General features: G+C 51.2%; 1 protein-coding gene across 2 annotated transcripts in view; it reads left to right on the plus strand.

The window, feature by feature from the left end:
* BICDL1 (BICD family like cargo adaptor 1) overlaps positions 1-17,411 on the plus strand; it is a gene marked incomplete at both ends in the record, with an annotated part of 95,523 nt that extends 78,112 nt beyond the window's left edge. Inside the window, 5 exons of one of the 2 annotated variants that reach the window (XM_079717592.1) lie at positions 460-678; positions 1,797-1,940; positions 7,662-7,792; positions 14,039-14,159; positions 17,250-17,411. In XM_079717592.1, coding sequence (XP_079573718.1) covers positions 460-678; positions 1,797-1,940; positions 7,662-7,792; positions 14,039-14,159; positions 17,250-17,411 — 777 coding nt within the window. The remainder of the gene's footprint in view (positions 1-459; positions 679-1,796; positions 1,941-7,661; positions 7,793-14,038; positions 14,160-17,249) is intronic. The other variant, XM_079717593.1, reaches the window with a different exon arrangement.
* Positions 17,412-18,801: the final 1,390 nt, after the last annotated feature.

The following is an 18,801-nucleotide window of genomic DNA, read 5'->3' on the forward strand; positions in this document are numbered from 1 at the left end:
GGCCCGTGGTCTGCACTTGTGCAAGCCCCTAGGCCTGCTGGCTGGAGCTGTCACGAAGCAGTGCCTCTTAGGAAATGCTTGTTGACTAATATCAGCCTCATACCTCTTGTATTGACAGGGTTTTAGAACATTCGTGATCCATCCAATTAGCTTCTTTTCATACTACTCATAACCACTCATTCCCCCAATCATGCGCTGACTTCCACCAAAGTAACTGACTATATAAAGATGTGCTTTATGTGCAAATGGGAGGGGCCTGAGGACAGGGAAGATAAGAATTGGGACTCTGTATAGGTGTACTGGGCCCAGAATAAGTATCAGTATTTCTTGGGACAGGTGATTAAAAAAAAAAAAACAACTTTCCCTATAACTAGTATCTTGGATTCATACACTAGAAGAAGATGGCTGGTGGCAGTCTTCTCTAGAATCCATAATCAGGAATAATTCTTTGTGGGGCAGCTGAGACTGCAGCTCTGGGAAGCCTACTGCCAGGTTCGCTATCTCTGCTCACACCTTCGAGGAAATGACAGCGCTGACTCGGCCGTCTCCACGGACTCCTCCATGGACGAGTCTTCAGAAACGTCGTCTGCCAAGGATGTACCAGCAGGCAGCTTGCGCACTGCTCTCAGCGAGCTCAAGAGACTGATACAGAGCATTGTGGATGGCATGGAGCCCACGGTAAGAGGCCAAGCTGAGAGCTCCTTGCTCCACAGAACCTGGCCGGTGGGAGGTTGAAACCAAATGCAGAGGGTAAGGTTAACCCTAGAACTGGAACCTTATAATGTCTGCAAGAATTTCTTCTGAGCCCTCGTCTGAGAGCACTGAACACTGGGGAGCAGGCAGAGGGCCCGATGCCGGGGATGGAAGACTCCAGAGTCCCTTCCTGCAGGCACAGGATGCAGAGGAGGCCTCCCTCCATGTGGTTACGTGCAGGCCTTGGGGACCTCGAGTGCGAGGGCTTTCCTGGGAGGCTTTGACTGTAGAAATTTGCATCCCGGTAAAAACTGCAAGTTACTTTTCTGTAGCCCCTTGGTCCTGGAGGTGGAGTTAGCTGTGAACAGGCAAACTTAAAGATCTGAAGCTTCTCTGCTCGAAGGCTAGAAGTGAGCACAGAAAGTTGGGACGATCAACAACAAGGGCCTTTTAGAATTCCAGACGTGGCTCCTCTTGTGGAGGAGAGGAACATTCATTCCCACAGGCTTCCCAGGCACACGGGCATTTCTTCCAGCTTCATGTCAGATTTCTGCCAGACTTACTCTCCATTCACCACCCCAGCTCTCGGGTTGTTGTTTTTCTTCAGGTTTCCTCCTCCTACAGAATGGTTGCATCTCTCTACCCATATGAGGTGAAGTAAGGTGAAAGGGTGGTTGTCCTTACCTGAACATGCTGTGTTGATTTGTGGAACGTACTGTAGTGTGGAGGCCGGGTCAGTGTGGGAGAGGGAGCTGTCAGAGTGAGGTGTGCTGTTGGCTCCACGCAATTTCCCTTCCCCGAAACCTGAAACAAAATAAATGTCTAGTTGTTGTTTGCACGTTGAAATTGAGCAAGAGAATCTCTCTCCTCTAACCCTCTATTTCTTCCCTCTTCTGCCTCTCTTTTTTCCTCTCTCCCCCTCTCCTCCTCATCCCCCCACTATCTTGTGTTTCCCCAAACCGAACCATCTCTCTGCTCCCCTCCCCATTGCTCCCCTTTCTTCTTTCTCTCTCCCTTCTGCATCTCTCCCATTAACCATCTCTCCACTCCCCTCCACTCTCACCACCTCTCCGGTTGGCCGGCTCTCTCTCTTTTGCTGTCAGAGCTCCCGGAGAATTGATGATGACTCCTTAGAAGAACAAATAAGGCAGACCAGTGAGGATTCGAGAGCCCTAAGGGAACTCATGGAGGGAGAGAGGGGTAAACTGAGGCAAAGCCTAGAAGAGCTGCAGCGGCTCCACAGTCAGGTGAGCACCCCCATCCTCAGCCCAGCACAGGATGTGTACGTGTCCCCAGCTCCCTCAGGACCCTTGTGAGTTTCCCTCACCCACGTCTCTTTGAGAAGCAGTTCTCCTCTGACAGATCCTCAGGGGCGGCGACCTAAAGTTGAGGTGAACTGGGTGTCTTCAAGAAAAGAAGCCTGGGACTTCCCTGGTGGTCCAGTGGTTAAGACTCCGCACTTCCATTGCAGGGGGCCTGGGTTCGATCCCTGGTCAGGGAACTAACATCCCACATGCTGCGTGGCCACGAAGAAGACAGTCCTCTGGTTTAGGCCAAAGTGAAATTGTCAGGGATAAGAATAGCTTGACCCTCCATTTCCTCCAGCGACACACTGCCCTCTACAGAGCCCAAATAATTGGGTGGATTCTGGCAGTTTAAAGTGCCATAGCTCCCAGGACGCTTATGGATGGTTTTCCAGCAGCTTCTGAGCAGGGAAGTTTGCAAACCGAGGAACGATTGATCTTTGCAGGCCTGTTCCCCTTTGTAAGTGCCGTCACCTCTGCCAGCCTGTTTTTCAGCTTTAGAGGCACTTACTGCTGCTCTCAGTGTTCCTCTCCTGTTTGATCATGATCTCATCTCTCAAGAACACTGGAGAAGGACATCTATATTCTGATCTGAAAAGTTTTAAAGGGCTTAGGAGCAGCCCCACCCAAAAAGGAGCTTCTAAAATCTATCCTAGGAGATAAATAAGCGCTCTTCCCTTTGACTGGGGTCACGTGTGGAGGTTCTGCCCCACTTGTGGGGGACACCAGACAGGTACCATTTGAAACCCTGCCCCCTTCTTTCCTTGTCCAAAGCTAGTCATCCCTTCCTGCTACAGGAAGAGGTTGCTGAGAGATGGAATTTAAGCCTGGCTTTCACTTCAGTCAGTATTTCTTAAATTTAAAGGAACTTACAGAAATAAACTCCTGCCTTTTTGGGGTTGTACCCATTAGACTTTCTAGTATTATTCTCTTGGAAGATATTGCACCCCCAGCCATTACTTCTCTCTTCTTCTTGTGAGTGACCAGATAAGGACAGGAAGATGCTCCTGAAAGCTGTATTTTGTTCCTGGCCAACCCCTGGGAAGTAGGGTTGGGCAGCCAAAGACATTCTTGTGCCTAAAACCTAAGATCCTCAGGTGGTCGTTCGTTTGGCTGGGGCGGGGTGGGGGAGTGTCAGACCTTCCAAACTCGAAGAATAAAATGCAAGAGAAAGCAGATATAAAAGTTCTTTGGATTAATAAAAGTTGCTTTGTTGCTCCTCTGAATTAGAAAACTAGAAACCCAAGAGGGCATTATTTGGTTCAGAAACATTAGCAAGGTGGAGGTTGCTGAGAGTCTGCTATGGAACTATTTAGGAGGCCATCTCTACCAGGGAATTTTCCTTAAAAGTTCAACTGATAACTGGTTTAGGTCAATTCCTGTGGATTCCCTTTCAAAAAAACCTCATCAAGCAGATGGTTACGCTTGGTCCCAAATAGGATATAGAATTGGGCCTCTGCCAGGGGTCATCTCTTCCTTAGTCAAAGCTGCAGACCTCCCAGCCAAGCCGTCCCTTGGGAGTAACATTGACCTCCCAGGGCAGTGGATGGGATGCGAGTTGAGTTGCCAGGACAGTGGAAATGGCAGACATCATGGCGGGCAGAGGTGCCTAGTGCAGTTAGCTCAGCGCAAGCCTGTGCTGCCCTAGACCCCGAGAGGCGCTGGGTGGATGTGACAAGGCCCCTGCCCTCCAGGGCCTCTCGCTATCCTGAGGGGAGTCAGGCCAATTTTGTACCCTTTGGGGAGCAGGGCCCAGACAAGCGGCGTGTGACCGAGGTTCCAGCAAAAACGGATCCTAGACTGTGGTCTGACCTCGCCCATGATCCAGCCTGCACTCCCACTGCTTTCTTTTCTCTCCTGGAAACTAGGCCAGAGGTAAAAGGTATGGGGCCTGGAAGGTGAAGTGCCTGCAGTACCCCACCCCCTCAGAGACCTACCCAAATTTTAAAATAAAAGAGAGCCGAGGTTTAATTTAATTGATAATTACTTGTTTGAGGCAGAAACCCATAGCCAGACCTGAAGACTTGCCTCCTGCCCTCGTGATGGCCGTGGAGAGCTCCCTGCCCACCCACTCAGCCTTTTCTCCCCCGTCCCTGCAGCTCTCCAGTGAGCACTGCCCGTGGGGTCTGGAGCTGCTGCCGGGAGCCAGGGAGGACCTGCAGAGCAATATGAACAGTAGTTATTCTTGGCTCCTTGCCAATTCCCAGGCCAGTAAGCCGGGTCATGGGAGGCACAGTAAGAAACACAGTCCCCAACCCAGTCATTTGGCTCCTTTATGCTTGACTGTAGCACATGCCAGTTACTGCAGGGACATGGAAACTCCGGGGAGTGTGTGCTGGGAGCAGTTGAGGCCCTTACTAATGAGATCTCGGTGACCCCTCCTCTAAAATCTCAGCAGGTTCTCTCTCCTCCATCCTCCTAGCCACTGTCCCATTTCAGACCTTCATTCTTTCACACCCTGCCTTTGGTCCTCACTTCCCAGCTGATTGCCTTACCCCAGCCCAGTCACCCTCCATATGATATGGATCCATCTTTCTGAAGCACAACTTGAACATGGGACACCGCTTGCACGTTCTAGATTGACTTCCCATCATCGAGTAATGGGAAGCCTCCAGCCCTCTTGGCACCACGGTCTGGCTGCATCCAGCCATCCAGCCTCCATTCCTGTTGTTTCCATCTCACCTCCTTAGCTTTAGCAGAATTGAATGTAGGCTACAGATGGGCGTGGCACAGGCTGCCCTGTGTTCCCACATCTGGGTCTCTTCTCCCGCTCCCTCTACCTGGAAGACTCTCCCCCATCACCTGCACATACAGCCCTACTCACCCTTCAGGTTCCTGATCAGGTCTCACTTCCTCCTCAGAACTCTCTTGCTTCCCTTCCTCAGGGAGCCCCCTGGCCCTGCTTTGTCATGGTTACCCTCACTCCCATCTCACCCTCCCAGTCCAGCCTTAGACCCCCCGCAAGAACAAGCTCAAGGTCTGACGTACTTTTGTCTTCTCCTAAAGCGTCTAGTGCAGCACCTTTCTTAGAGCAGGCATGCAATTGATTGTCAGCCCTGGATATATGACTTCAGGATGTTTCCTTTGATGCTATTCAATCTCGAGGACACCCACCTTAATGGGGAAAAGTGGATTTAGGGGTGGCTGTAACGTAAGTCAGCAGATAAAAAAGCCCAGTGGGTCCTCATGACAGCTGTCAGCTGGAAGGTCTATATGGGGGGGAGGCGGGGAGGCACTTACACCCTGAGCGGGGCCCTTGATGTTATTTATTTTGTTTGATCCTCACAACAACTTAATGGTGGGGAATAGTTCTTTTTTTTTTTCTTTTTTTTGCGGTACGCGGGCCTCTCACTGTTGTGGCCTCTCCCGTTGTGGAGCACAGGCTCCGGACGCGCAGGCTCAGCGGCCATGGCTCACGGGCCTAGCCGCTCCGTGGCATGTGGGATCTTCCCGGACCGGGGCACGAACCCGCGTCCCCTGCATCGGCAGGTGGACTCTCAACCACTGCGCCACCAGGGAAGCCCGGAATAGTTCTTTTTCTTCCTGCTTTTTATGGAACTTATGTGCAGCTCAGAGAGGATAAGTCCTTTGTCACTCCTAAGCTGGCAGTCTCTACCTTGATCAGGTTTTCCAGGCCAAAGCAAAAAGTTCTTGTGGAGTTTTGTCTGGAGCATATTAAATGTTTGCATTTCCTGCCTAGCATGTAGTTCTATCTGTCACTCACTCAGCTGGCAGAACACCTGGCTGGCCCACAGCTGGCCTGAGGCCACGTCAGGGCTCATTTGGTCTGAGGAGGGCTGGCTGTTTCTGCCAGGTGCTTTCTGGGTCTTGAGGTCTGGCCTACCAGGCTGTGGAACCTGCTAAGAATAGGGTGAGGCTGGGCTTCTCACCTGTTGCCTCATCTGCCTCAAGGCTCATTGCACCTGCATGCCCTGGCCTGTGTAGTTGCCCAGCCCGTTCTTCCCTAAGGCTTCTCACCCTGCTCACTGGAGCTGTCCCTACCATGAAAGCACAGAGCAGCTGACCTTCCCTACCACGCACCTGAGAGTACAAAATCCATTGCCCATAGCGACAACAAATTGTCCTGTATACCTCTTCGTTATTGGGTGTCCTCTGATTTGCTCCTCAGTGGCTGCTACCCCAGGAGCTGGCAACTGTGTTGCCTCAGCTTGGGGGGTCCAAAGTACCTCCAGGGAAACTTGCTCTTCAGCCTTAGTCCTGGGGCCTTTGCTCAGCTTCATTGTCTAAAGATGATTAGACCTGGGCCTTGAAGAGCAGAGGAGTGTACAGTAGGTGATGTCTGTCCCCTTGTGGGAGGGACAGACCTGTATGTATGGATCTTCCCTTGGGAAGATGTAAAAGTATGTGTAATATTTAATAAGAGGGCAGGGTCAGGCATCCTGACTCTAGTCTGATCCTATCAACTGAGAAGAAGGGCTCCCCGCCTTCCATTCATTCAACAGATATTTATTGAAAGCTCTACCAGGCAGGGTTTCTGGTCGCAGACAACTGAAACTCGCTTTGCTTAACTTAAGCAGAAAGAGAATATATTGGAATTAAATCTGAAATCTTACAGAATCAACAGGAAGGCTGGAGAACTGAGCTCCAAAACAGGAAGCCATGGGGAGTGGGGCAACAAATCCATTTGTTGTCCATGTACTAATTTCCCACTGGCCGATGGCTTTGCTGTACCCTCAAGAGCTGCAGCCCCAGGTGGGGGGCCCAGGTACCTAGGAAAGGATGTCTCTTTTTTTGGCTCCCTTAGTGGGAGGGCATTCTCTGCCTCCTACCAAGGTCCATGCAGCCAGGAATGCCCCAGATAGGAAGGGATTTTGGATGCTGACTAGCCCCAAAATGACAACTGTCTACTGCACAAGCATTTGGGATTAAGCATTGTATGCACTTAGGCTCTGAGACACATAGATAGATAGGACACACTTCTCACATGGCAGAGCTCAAGGTATTCAAGGGGTTACTCTGTACAGTGGGTGGGTTAAGCTGTGGTCACTGAGGGAGCCCCTAGGAGGGGCACCTCACCACCGAAGGTTGACTGCCAGTGAATGGGCTCTGGTGCCATGGATGAGGCATGGATGACAGAAAAGGTAACAGGCTTGAAGTGAAAGGTGATGACATCATTTTTCTGTCTAAATTCCATGTAGCTTTGACCTGGGGAGCTGAAGGAAGAAGGTGGAAGAGCCAGGTTGCGTTAAGTGCTGTCACAGAAATGGGAGCCAGGTTCCAGGCTTTGGGACCAGCCAGGGCCCTGTGAAACACAGGGCAGTGTTCCATGTTGAGTGGAAGATGGCTAGAAACAAAACTTGAGTCCCTACCCCCAAAAATGTGTTTCAGTGCCCTGATGCGTGTGTGGCCTTCACTCATTAGGTCCCTGAGAGTGCCTTGAAATGAAGGAGGTGCTGTGCTCTGTACTGCCGGGATCTGGCCCCAGGGCTGCAGTCCAGGGCTGAGCTCTTCCCTGGCCACTGAGCTCCACCCTAGCGTGAGGCCTCCTCTCTCCTGGAGCAGGGGACAGCAGGAAGTCACCAGCCTGCCCTGCACATAGGCCCTGAGCCTGCCTGGGCCTTGTTCTTTCCTCCCTCTTGAAGGGAAACACCCCAGGCTGGCAGCAGTGGTATCATCACGTTTATCCCCTTCGTCTCTCATTAGGTGACACTGCTGAGTGTGGAGATGACTGCGTTGAAGGAGGAGAGAGACCGACTCAGAATGACATCTGAGGACAAGGAACCAAAGGAGCAGCTTCAGAAGGCCATCAGGGACCGGGATGAGGCCATCGCAAAGTGAGTGGGCACCACTTGTTTAACTGAAAGTAACATGAGTATGTGCTCAGTTTTAAAAGTTAAATCATACAGAAGAATACAAAACTGAAAGTGAGAGTTTCCCCACTACCCGCCCTCACTCCCAATCCCATTCTTCTTCAGACACTACTGTTAAAAGTCAGGTATGCATTTTTTGCAGCTTTTTTACCTATGCATATACAGGTGTACAATATAGTTTTTGCAGATTTCTTTAAAAACATCAGTGAGGGGCTTCCCTGGTGGCGCAGTGGTTGAGAGTCCGCCTGCCGATGCAGGGGACACGGGTTCGTGCCCCAGGCCGGGAGGATCCCATATGCCGCGGAGCGGCTGGGCCTGTGAGCCATGGCCGCTGAGCCTGCACGTCCGGAGCCTGTGCTCCGCAACGGGAGAGGCCACAACAGTGAGAGGCCCGCGTACCGCAAAAAAAATAAAAATAAAAACATCAGTGAGATGTTGCTCCACATGTCTTGTTTTTTTGTTTCCACTTATATCTTAGAGAGCTTTCCAATATCATATATATACCTTAACTTTTTAATTTTTAGGTTAGTTTTTTGGTTGTTTTTGTTTGTTTTATTTATCATTATAGACATCTTCAAGCATACACAGAAGTGAAAAACATAAGATGAATTCCGACCTATGTACCTCTGAGTTTCAACACTAACCACCATATGGCCAGTGTTGTTTCATCTATAGCCACCCACTTCTTCCACCTCCCCTCTGGACCACGTTAAGGCAGATCACAAGACATCATGTCATCTCATCCATAAACACTTAAACATAAACACTTTCACATAAATCTCTATCAGAAAAAGATTCTTTTTGTAAAACACACACCAGAATTATCACATGTAAAAAAGCTTAGGGCTTCCCTGGTGGCGCAGTGGTTGAGAATCTGCCTGCCGATGCAGGGGACACGGGTTCGTGCCCCGGTCCGGGAGGATCCCACATGCCGTGGAGTGGCTAGGCCCGTGAGCCATGGCCGCTGAGCCTGCGTGTCCGGAGTCTGTGCTCCGCAACGGGAGAGGCCACAACAGTGAGAGGCCCGCGTACCGAAAAAAAAAAAAAAAAAAAAAAAAAGCTTAAAACAATTTCTTAATATCATCTAGTATCCAGTGTTCAAATTTTCCGTTGTCCCATAAATGTCTTTTTTAAAAATATTTATTTATTTGGCTGTGCCAGGTCTTAGTTGTGGCACTAGGGATCTTCGTTGCCATGTGCGGGATCTTCAGTTGCGGCATGTGGGATCTTTAGTTGTGGCATGTGGGATCTTTAGTTGCAGCATGTGGGATCTAGTTCCCTGACCAGGGATCGAATCCAGGCCCCCTGCATTGGGAATGTGGAGTCTTAGCCACTGGACCACCAGGGAAGTCCAATAAATGTCTTTTTATAATGGATAAGTATCAGACTCCAAAGTCCACATACTCTGTTTACTTGTTATGTCCCAAAAGTCTGTAACACTTCCCCTTCCATCTTTTTTTTTTCCAATTTGCATTTATTGAAGAAACTGAATCTTTTATCTCATAGTTTTTCTGCATTCTAAGTTCGATTGCATCCCCAGAGTGTCATTTAACATTTTTCTTTGTCCTTTATATTTGTAGTAAACTGGGTCATTTTTTTTAACATTGTAATTTCACTGTTTCTTTTTGTTTTTAATTATTTATTTTTGGCTGTGGTGGGTCTTCGTTGCTGCACGTGGGCTTTCTCTAGTTGCGGCGAGCAGGGGCTGCTCTTTGTTGCAGTGCACAGGTTTCTCATTGCAGTGGCTTCTCTTGTTGCAGAGCACAGGCTCTAGGCGCGTGGGCTTCAGTAGTTGTGGCACGCGGGCTCAGTAGTTGTGGCTCTCGAGATCTAGAGTGCAGACTCAGTAGTTGTAGCGCACAGGCTTAGTTGCTCCACGGCATATGGGATCTTCCCAGACCAGGGCTCGAACCCATGTCCCCTGCATTGGCAGGTGGATTCTTAACCACTGCGCCACCAGGGAAGTCCCTAGGTCATTTTTAAATAATGTTTTGGGCTTTCTCTGGCAGAGAAGAAATGCATAAATGCATTCTTTTACATTCAAAATATGTGGCGGTACATAGGCAAAAACCATTTACATATTCCCCACTCCCCTGAAAATTATTTATCACACACCCAATCTGCCGTATACGCTGAGTGTGAGGAGGTAAAAGGTACTAAAAATGCACCTGCTTTGGGGGCTTTACAACACATTAATAACAACATTTGTGCATCACTTTACTACTTACAAAACATTTCATCCTTTCATCATCCCAGCCACAGCAAGAAGTAATACTTTTTAATCCCACTTTTACAGATGAGGAAGCTCCCCCCGGGATCACAGCCAGTGCTGATCACTGGCCTCCACCTCAGGTCTCTGACTCCTGTTCCACATCCTTTCCCCTTACCTCAAGGGTGCTTGTCAGGAAGCTAAAATGAGGTTATTTAAAACAATTTGTAAATAGATATTATTTGCCTTTTTAAAAAGTAATATGACATTTTCATTTCTGACTTTAGAATTCACACCTTCCCACTTTTCACTTCCATATACAATTGTCCCCTCCCCTCTCTTCTGTTCTCTTTAATCGTTTCCATCATCTCCGTTTCATAGTTTTACCTTTGGGTCCCCTTGTCTATCTGGTCAGAATCTCATATCAGGTTGTCTTTCAATTTCCAGTTCATTTTGGAATTATCCTTAGTGAGGCTCACAAACCTGTGTTATCTCTGCCATTCCTGGTGGATTTAGTTACTGAGTACTTGAATAGCAGTGTGATATTTTGGAGTGAGACCGTACTTTTATGAATAACAAAGGGTGAGATTGTGCCAAACAATTAGGGAATAAAATGGTAAAATTAGGGTACTAATTGTAGAAGCCCAATGGGAATAAGAAGCAAAATAAGTTAGAAGTAGAGTCTAGTTGGTCACCTCTCAGCTAGACAAGCGGAGGAGAGCTGACCATCAAGCTCTGACCATACTCTGTCATCAGCATGGGAGGTGGGAGATACAGTCAGAGAAAGTTCCAGGATGCAGGAGAGCAGAAAAAACAGTTGTCCAGTCCCCTCCGTTAAAATAAGTGCACCTAGGTCTGACACCTGGGTGACAGAGGAAATCACCAAGTCTACCTTGAAATGCATGTCCTTTCCTGCTGCCAAAGGAGGCCCAGTTAACCTCCTGGGGTCTGACTGAGCAGATCTGCACACTCTCCTCCCTGAGTAGGGAGAATTCTGGAGTGAAGCCCCTGTCCTTCCTGGACCCTGTAAAACAGGGCTGGCCTTAGGGAGGGTGTTGGATCACTCCAGGATAGTTCTTTTTCTGTCCCTTAGAAATGAAATTCTGGGTATACAGAAATTCAGACAAGAGACCTAAGGAATCATTCAATGTGGGGGAATCACACATTTGTATAGGACCATTAAGAATTTTACAAGATCCTTTCATGTACATCATCTCCGATCCTGGCTGCACTTTAGCATCCTCTGGGGAAGTCTCCCCCTGCCAGAGCCCTCTCCAGAACAATTCAATCTGAATCTCTGAGTTTGGGGCAACTTCTTAAAAGCTTCCCCTTGCGCCCACCCCATTATTCTAATGTGCAGACAGGGGTGAGAACCCCCCAAGAAAAATAACTTCCCTCTCTTCACTGGACAGCAACAACCTTAAGGTGTTCCTTATCCTATACAATAGATGAGTTTCAGCTAAGTTAAGTAACAATTTTACCTCCTTGCAGGTGAAAGGTCCTCAGTGAAAAAAATCCAGGGCTAGCAGTCTGCCTTACAAAAACAAAAAGGAGTCAGTTGCTAGTGGTTTCATTTAAATAAGGAATTCTTCTAGCCCTTTGAAATATTCCTTTTTAAAACTGATTTAGGGACTTCCCTGGTGGTCCAGTGGGTAAGACTCCGTGCTCCCAGTGCAGGGGGCCCGGGTTGGATCCCTGGTCTTGGGAACTAGATCCTGCATGCATGCTGCAACTAAGAGCCTGCATGACGCAACTGGGATCCGGTGCAGCCAAAATAAATAAAGTATTTAAAAGAAAAAAAAAGACACATTAAAAAAAAAAAGTAGGAAATGCCTCTGAAATAAAAATGTTTTTTTAAAAAACATTATTGATCAGGGACTTCTGCAGCATTGCTTTCCTTGTCTGGGGTTTCCCATGAACGAGAAGCACCAAGATTCCCTAGTGAGCAAACGTTCCGGAGGGTGCAGTCCAAGGCTGTGACACCTAGGTCCGCAAGGTGGGCCCAGCTCGGGGGGGCTCTCAGGAAGGAAGGGGACCCCTCGGTGCCTGGCGGGCCGCAGCTGCTGCTGGACCTCTGCACCCTCCGCCAGCAGCATTACTCAGCACATTCTGGGGTCTACAGGCTGTTCGTGGCGACACCTGCCGGGAGACGCCTGTAAGCTCAAGAGGCTGCCCTGCCGCGGGGCGCTAGGGGTTTGCGTTGACGTTCCAGGACCGCGGGGTTGGCCAGCCGGGCGTCCATGACAACCCGCGCCTTGCAAGGATTTCCGCAGTTTGCGGCCAGCCAATGGCAGCGGGCGTGACGGGAGCAGCGTGCGGCATTTGAGATGCCGGAGCTGATTGGACAGGCTCATTTGAGATGCCGGAGCTGATTGGACAGGCTCGGCTCCTGTCCCCGCAGCTGCAGTGCGGGTGGGCGGTCCTGGTGTGAGAGGTCTGGAGCGGCTTCTCTAGGAAGGGTGGGCGGGGAGCCGTTCTGGGACCTTGGAGTGTCGGGGGAAGTGACCGATTGCTCGGTGGACTTGAGGCCAGAGAGGAAGTGCTGGTCGCGCGGTGGCCCGAGCGGGTTACCCCAACTGCTCTGCCTTCCGGCCGTGCTTAGCTTTGATGTGAGCTGGGCAGCTTCTGCGGTGGGTCCTGTCAAGGCCATGCACATTAGTCGCTGGCCCTGTGCGACTTGAAGTTTTGTTGGTTTTGCCCTTTTGAATGTGAAAGGTAACGGTTGATGGGCTTCCCTGGTGGTACAGTGGTTAAGAATCCACCTGCCAATACAGGGGCCACAGGTTCGAGCCCTGGTCTGGGAAGATCCCACATCGCGGAGCAACTAAGCCCATGCGCCACAACTACTGAGCCTGCGCTCTAGAGCCCACGAACCACAACTACTGAGCCCGTTCACCTAGAGCCTGTGCTCTGCAACAAGAGAAGCCACCGCAATGCGAAGTTCGCGCTCCACAACGAAGAGTAGCCCCCACTCGCTGCAACTAGAGAAGGCCCGCGCACAGCAACAAAGACCCAACGCAGCCAAATAAATAAATAAATTTATTTGTTAAAAAAAGTAACGGTTGATGAAGATAAGGGCTAAATAATGCTCATTTTGGCAGCTGGGCAACCAGTGCCACCTAGCAGAAGCTGCCCAGCTAGTCTCTTGCATTTTTTATTCCCATTCCCAGCTCCCCAAAAATTGTCCTTTGTGTTGAACAACCATGATTTAGGAATGTTGGGGAAGGTGAACAAAATAATATGTAAAACATATGAAAATGTGAAAATACAAAATGCAAAAGTGTGGGAGCAATTACCCATCAAAGATCCTCATCCAGAGATAACCAAGTAGACATTTTTGTGTATGACCTTCAAATACACACAAGCAATTTTTCTTTTACAATGCTTGTATCGTATGTGACCTTGTTTCTTGTTTTTTTTCTCCGCTCAGCATACATCAGGAGTATTGCCCCACTGTCAGTAAATATTCAATGTCGTGGTTGTTACTGGTGATAGTATTCCATCATATAATTTACCCTAACTGTTGGCTGCAACAATTAGCTAAGCTGTGATGATCACCACTGTGTGGCTGCCTTTGCACATACCCTTAAAGGGGGGATTGTTAGTGAAAAGGAGAGCACTAGGAGGTTAAGTCCAACTTGCAAGGGGACTGGCCTTTTGGGGGAAAAATTAGCAGTTCCTTAGTGCTGTGAGGCCTTTGATCTCTGGGTTCCAGTCCTGATTTAAGTGTCATTCTTTTTTAATCACTTCTTGTTTGAGATGGGATGACAGATTATTCCTTCACCTACAGGTTGGTTATGAAAATTGAGAAAATGTATATGAAAGCATGATGCAAAACTTTCCAACCCTCCACAAGTAACATCATAGTTACAGTTACTGTTTGTTGTGAGTTTGGGGTCAGAGGCTGTTTCCTCATCCTGAGGACTCCAGGTGCCCCAGGCAAAGAACCTGATGCCTCTGGCACAACGTGTCCACGCTCACCCTGGCTTTTCTGTTTTCAGGAAGAACGCTGTGGAGCTGGAACTGGCCAAGTGCAAGATGGACATGATGTCTCTGAACAGCCAGCTACTGGATGCCATTCAGCAGAAACTGAACCTCTCACAGCAGCTTGAGGCTTGGCAGGTAAGGGAGAGTCTCTGAACCCAGGCTGAGTGTAAGAATGAGAGCTTGTTACTGGAGGGTCCCATGCGTGTGGGGTGAGCAGTAATCCCAGTCTTAACCTGATGAAATTCAGGGCTCGTGGTTCCCCAGTCCCTGGGGAAGAACGCCTAAAGGAAGATGCTCTCGAGAGCAAGGAACCCCAGGCTGTGCCGGCCTCTAGGCTTGGAACAGGGGCCTCCTTCAAGCTAGTCGTCATGGCTTTGTTTAAATTAGCCAGAAAGAAATGGCCGTTAACGTGGAAGGCCCAGGAAGCCCTATGTGACTGACTGAAAATTCACAACTGGATGTTTGTAGTTCAGCCATCCTTGGGTTACCAGCAGCTGATGCTCTTCCCTTTCTCAAAGGCTAGCTTCCTTTTTTCCAAAGAGCACCATCCTGGCACAGGTCTGGGGAAAATGAGTCAGTGTGTCCATCTCTAGGACCACAGTTGTCAGAGTCCACTCAGCCAACGTGGCTGCCCACTGGGCCAGGGCCATACTTGCTTTTTGTTAATGAGGTTAGGGTAGTACAATTTCAGAACGTGGTGTAACCATTCTTGTTTCTCCCCAAGAAATCCTAACCAGATAGATGAAAAGTCCCCTGCGGCTTTCCCAGGCAAGCCCCACATGGAGGGCAGGTTAGAAGTGACTGTTCCTCCAGGGCCCTGCTGGGCAGGCTGCAGGTGCACCGGCTTCCCCCCTAGAGAGCTGCTCCCTGGCTCCCTGCCTCCTGCCCCAAAGCCAGCTGCTGTTTCCTGGCTCACCCACCCTGTTCTTCTCTCTTTTCTCTTGGCTACAGTTTGCTTCCTCAGGGCTTTTTACTATCTGGCTCCTTTGGTTTCTGATCTAGTGGCCTTTCTCAGTTCCCGTATCAACAGCTTTAGTTGTACACCCCTCCTGCCTTTGAGGTGAGATTGAGCCCTCATCCCCCCACCCTCTTCCCTGCCACCATCGCAGTCCTGCCCCTGCCGCCTCCCTTGTGGTCCACTGTGTTGTGTGTCGGTGCCGGCGTCATCTCCGTACAGCGTGCCATGCCATCGATCGAGCCCCAGCCTCCCTCCTCCTTCCTCTGTCACATCCGGTGAGCGCGGCAGCAGGTGGCCCAATACTGACAGGCTGACCCGTCTGACCCTGATTTCTTGGTTCCACCTCCTCATAATTATGGGTTGTTTTATAGAAGTAACGGCCGGCATGGAATTATGAGCAGCTCATGTGTGTGTGTGTATGAAGTTTTGAACTGATATATTTCACGGAATTATCTTGATATAAATCTTAAAGTATAAAAAAAATGCAGGGGGCTTCCCTGGTGGTGCCGTGGTTGAGAGTCCGCCTGCCGATGCAGGGGACGTGGGTTCGTGCTCTGGTCTGGGAGGATCCCTTCGTGCCGCGGAGCGGCTGGGCCCGTGAGCCATGGCTGCTGAGCCTGCGCGTCCGGAGCCTGTGCTCCGCAACGGGAGAGGCCACAGCAGTGAGAGGCCCGCGTACCGCAAAAAAAAAGGAAAAAAAATGCAGTTTGCAATGTACCAGAAAACACCTAACAGCAAAGATTTTTATGGAACACTTCCCAAGTACAGGGCACTGTGCTGAGGATTTGACATGGGGACCGTCAAAGTAGGGACTATATCTCATTTTTGTGAGGAGGAGGAGGAGAGGTGTAGGTAGGAAGTTAAATATGAAGAAGGGAGGGGAGGAAGGCAGGAGAGCAGGACGTGAGCAAGGGGTCCACACCCGCCGCCACCTGGTGACCTGGTCAGGAAAGTACCTTTGTTTCACACTGAAACTTGCAAAGACATCTGAGTGACTGGTGAGAGCTTAGGTGAGTGTGTAGGAGTGGTGGACAAGCTGGTCAAGCTGGGAGAGGGGCGCAGCCAGCCCACTTCCTGTGCTCACCAAGTGAGCAGCTGCTCTGGGCTGCTGAGGTCATCTGCCCCGACCTCAGGAAACACCCAGCCCGAAAGCAGGCCTCACAGTCCTGTGCACGAACAGACACGAGCAGCTGATTCACTCCAGCATTCGGCCCAAGGCTCGGTCTTTTCACCAGGACATCCCAGAGCCCATCGGGTTTAGAGTGAAGGAATCAGGCAGATGCTTGTGTTTCCAGCTGATGTTACTAGACAGGGCTGCTTTTGATTCTAAACCAATAGTTTTCATAGTGTGTTAGTGGCGGAACGCCTTTATCAAATGGAATCTTGCACAGACTCAGAATCTAGCAAGTAGAATGGAGAGTGGAGCTGCTCAGTCTGTTAGCCACTCCATGGCATAAAAGCTGATGTTCTGTAAGGTGAAGTCAGGGAGAAGGGGGCGTTTTCTGTGCAACTTTAACACACCAGAGGGGAAAGGTGCTACCCCATTGAGGAAGCCAAGGTAGTGCGCATAAGTTGGAGCAAGACAAGCCGCGAAGATGGTGATGCCCCCTGGCCTCTGCCAGTGGGGGCCAAGCGCGTGGTTGGTGGTCAGCGAGGACGGCACCAGGGAGCCTGTGACCTCACACGTGGGCCTGCCAGGGGTGCATGGGCATCAGCAGTTCAGGCTGGTAGTAGTTTGAAGGGGATGAAGGGGAGGAAAAGCCCCCTGAGGCCAGGACGTTAGGCTGGAGAGCTGGCAAGCTGAGGCCGCCCCAGGGTTTGGTGGGGGGTGGGTACCAAGTGAGAGGTGCCCACCCAGACCCAAAGGGACACAGGAAGCAGGACAGAGAGGGCCGGTCACAGGCAAGGCTGAGCACTGGTGTGGGCTGGCAGGCTGGGTGGAGAGGCAGACAGGCAAGTATCAGCGGCGGCCATCCTCTGGGCCCATAGAGACACACCTGGTCTGTGGGGTCAGCCGAGGGAGTAATACTAGTGAGAAGCCAGCCCAAGCCCTGAGGAGGCCGGAGGTGCCGCGTGGCTACTGTTGTGTCCCCACACTGCGTCCACACTTGCTGCTTGCTTGGTCGCGTCGGGGCAACCGTGGCTGCAGCCGCTCACTCATCTCATCCCTCATCCTCATCTCTCGTGCTTCCTACATTTGCCACCTCCCCGCCCACCCCCAGCGCCGGGTCAGAGCTGCTCAGCCCCCTCCGCTCTGCCCTCTGCAGGATGACATGCACAGGGTCATTGACCGACAGCTGATGGACACGCACCTGAAGGAACAGAGCCGGCCTGCTGCTGCCCTCTCCAGGGCCCACGGCTCGGGGCGTGGCAATGAGCCCAGCACCGCTGAAGGCAAACGGCTCTTCTCATTCTTCAGGAAAATTTAAACTGGGAGGAGTCAGGCCAGCAAGGATGGGTGCACTGGAGACGACTGAAAAGGGGACATGGGCTGGGGCCCAGCGCACCACGTGTACACGCCAGACCCCACCCCCGGGCCAGGCTCAGCGGCCGCACTGCCCACCCGCACAGGGGCCAAGTCGTCCAGGAGGGCCCACTCGGCCTCTGAAGGCTGCTCTCAACAGAGGGACAGGCAGGAGCCTTGTCCCCACTGCCTGGCCACACCCAGCCTGGGCTTCCCTGGGATCCGCTGCTGTTGAGCAGGGCTCAGGCTGCCTCCAGAGTGGCCCCTTGGTTGGGCTCTGCTGCTCAGACCTGATGGATCACAGCCCACCCCGCCTACCCCTCAGTGACTCCCGTGCCCAGCCCCAAGCACCGTTGCCCTTCTGCTTTGGAATACGGGGAACAGAAGAAATGGAGGCCCTTTCTGCATGCCTCAGGAGGCCCTGGCTGCCCCCAGCTGGTCTGAGCCACGGGGCCTAGTTGTGCAGGGCACCAGGCCCCAGCCTGAACCCCACCCTCCAGCAACCCCTGGCCCAGGGAGGAAGCGGCCCCTCACCTGCGTGCATGCACCTCTGCTGGAGCACCTACGGGCCAGGAGCCCCAGCCTGCGGGGCCTGACGGCTGGGGCTACTCTCGCACTCGGCCACAGCGGGCCCTGCCGGGGCTTGGCTGAGGCCACCCCGAGCCTAAGAGGAAGAAGGGCCTGCCCCAGCCCCCGCCACTGCTGCCCGCCCTCCCTCACCCCCTCCAGTGCAGGCCTTCCTCAACGGGGCCCTCTGCAGGCTTAGCCCTCAGCCCTCTCCCCTTCCTGGCTCCAGGGCTGAGAGGGGTCTGCTCCTCCCACAGGCCCCTGGCACCTCTTACCTATACAAGTTCTTGGCTCGGCCAAGCAAGTCCAGGCCACAGAATGGCTCCGGAGGGGTCTGTGGTCAGCCACTCCACCTCAAGGGCCGTGTTGGCACCACGGGGTGGACGCCTCCAGATGCTGTCCACCAGGCCCACAGAAGGACCAACCCGGCGACCTGACTCCTGATCCTTCCTCAGCGACCACTTCACCTTCTCTGCTGAGGCCCCAACTCAGAGGCGCCCGGACTGAGCCAGCCTGCAAGCCGCTTTACAAAGGCTCGTCTCCCTCCCTTACACGGGAAAAGCACAGCAGGGATGAGTGGAAAGAATGTACCTATAGATATGTACATACCACAGTGCTGTAATTTTGTATGTAGCAATCATGTAAATACATGTATGGATTTTATAATATACATATTATATATGAATCTATAAAGGCATATTTTTAGAAAAACAGCGCACCACTGCTTCTTTTGAAAATAGTCTCAAGAATAAAATGAATTTCTACAGAGCTTCCCGCCTCAGTCACTG

The sequence above is a fragment of the Hyperoodon ampullatus genome, assembly GCF_949752795.1.
Source record: "Hyperoodon ampullatus genome assembly, chromosome: 13".
Classification (NCBI taxonomy): Eukaryota; Metazoa; Chordata; class Mammalia; order Artiodactyla; family Ziphiidae; genus Hyperoodon; species Hyperoodon ampullatus.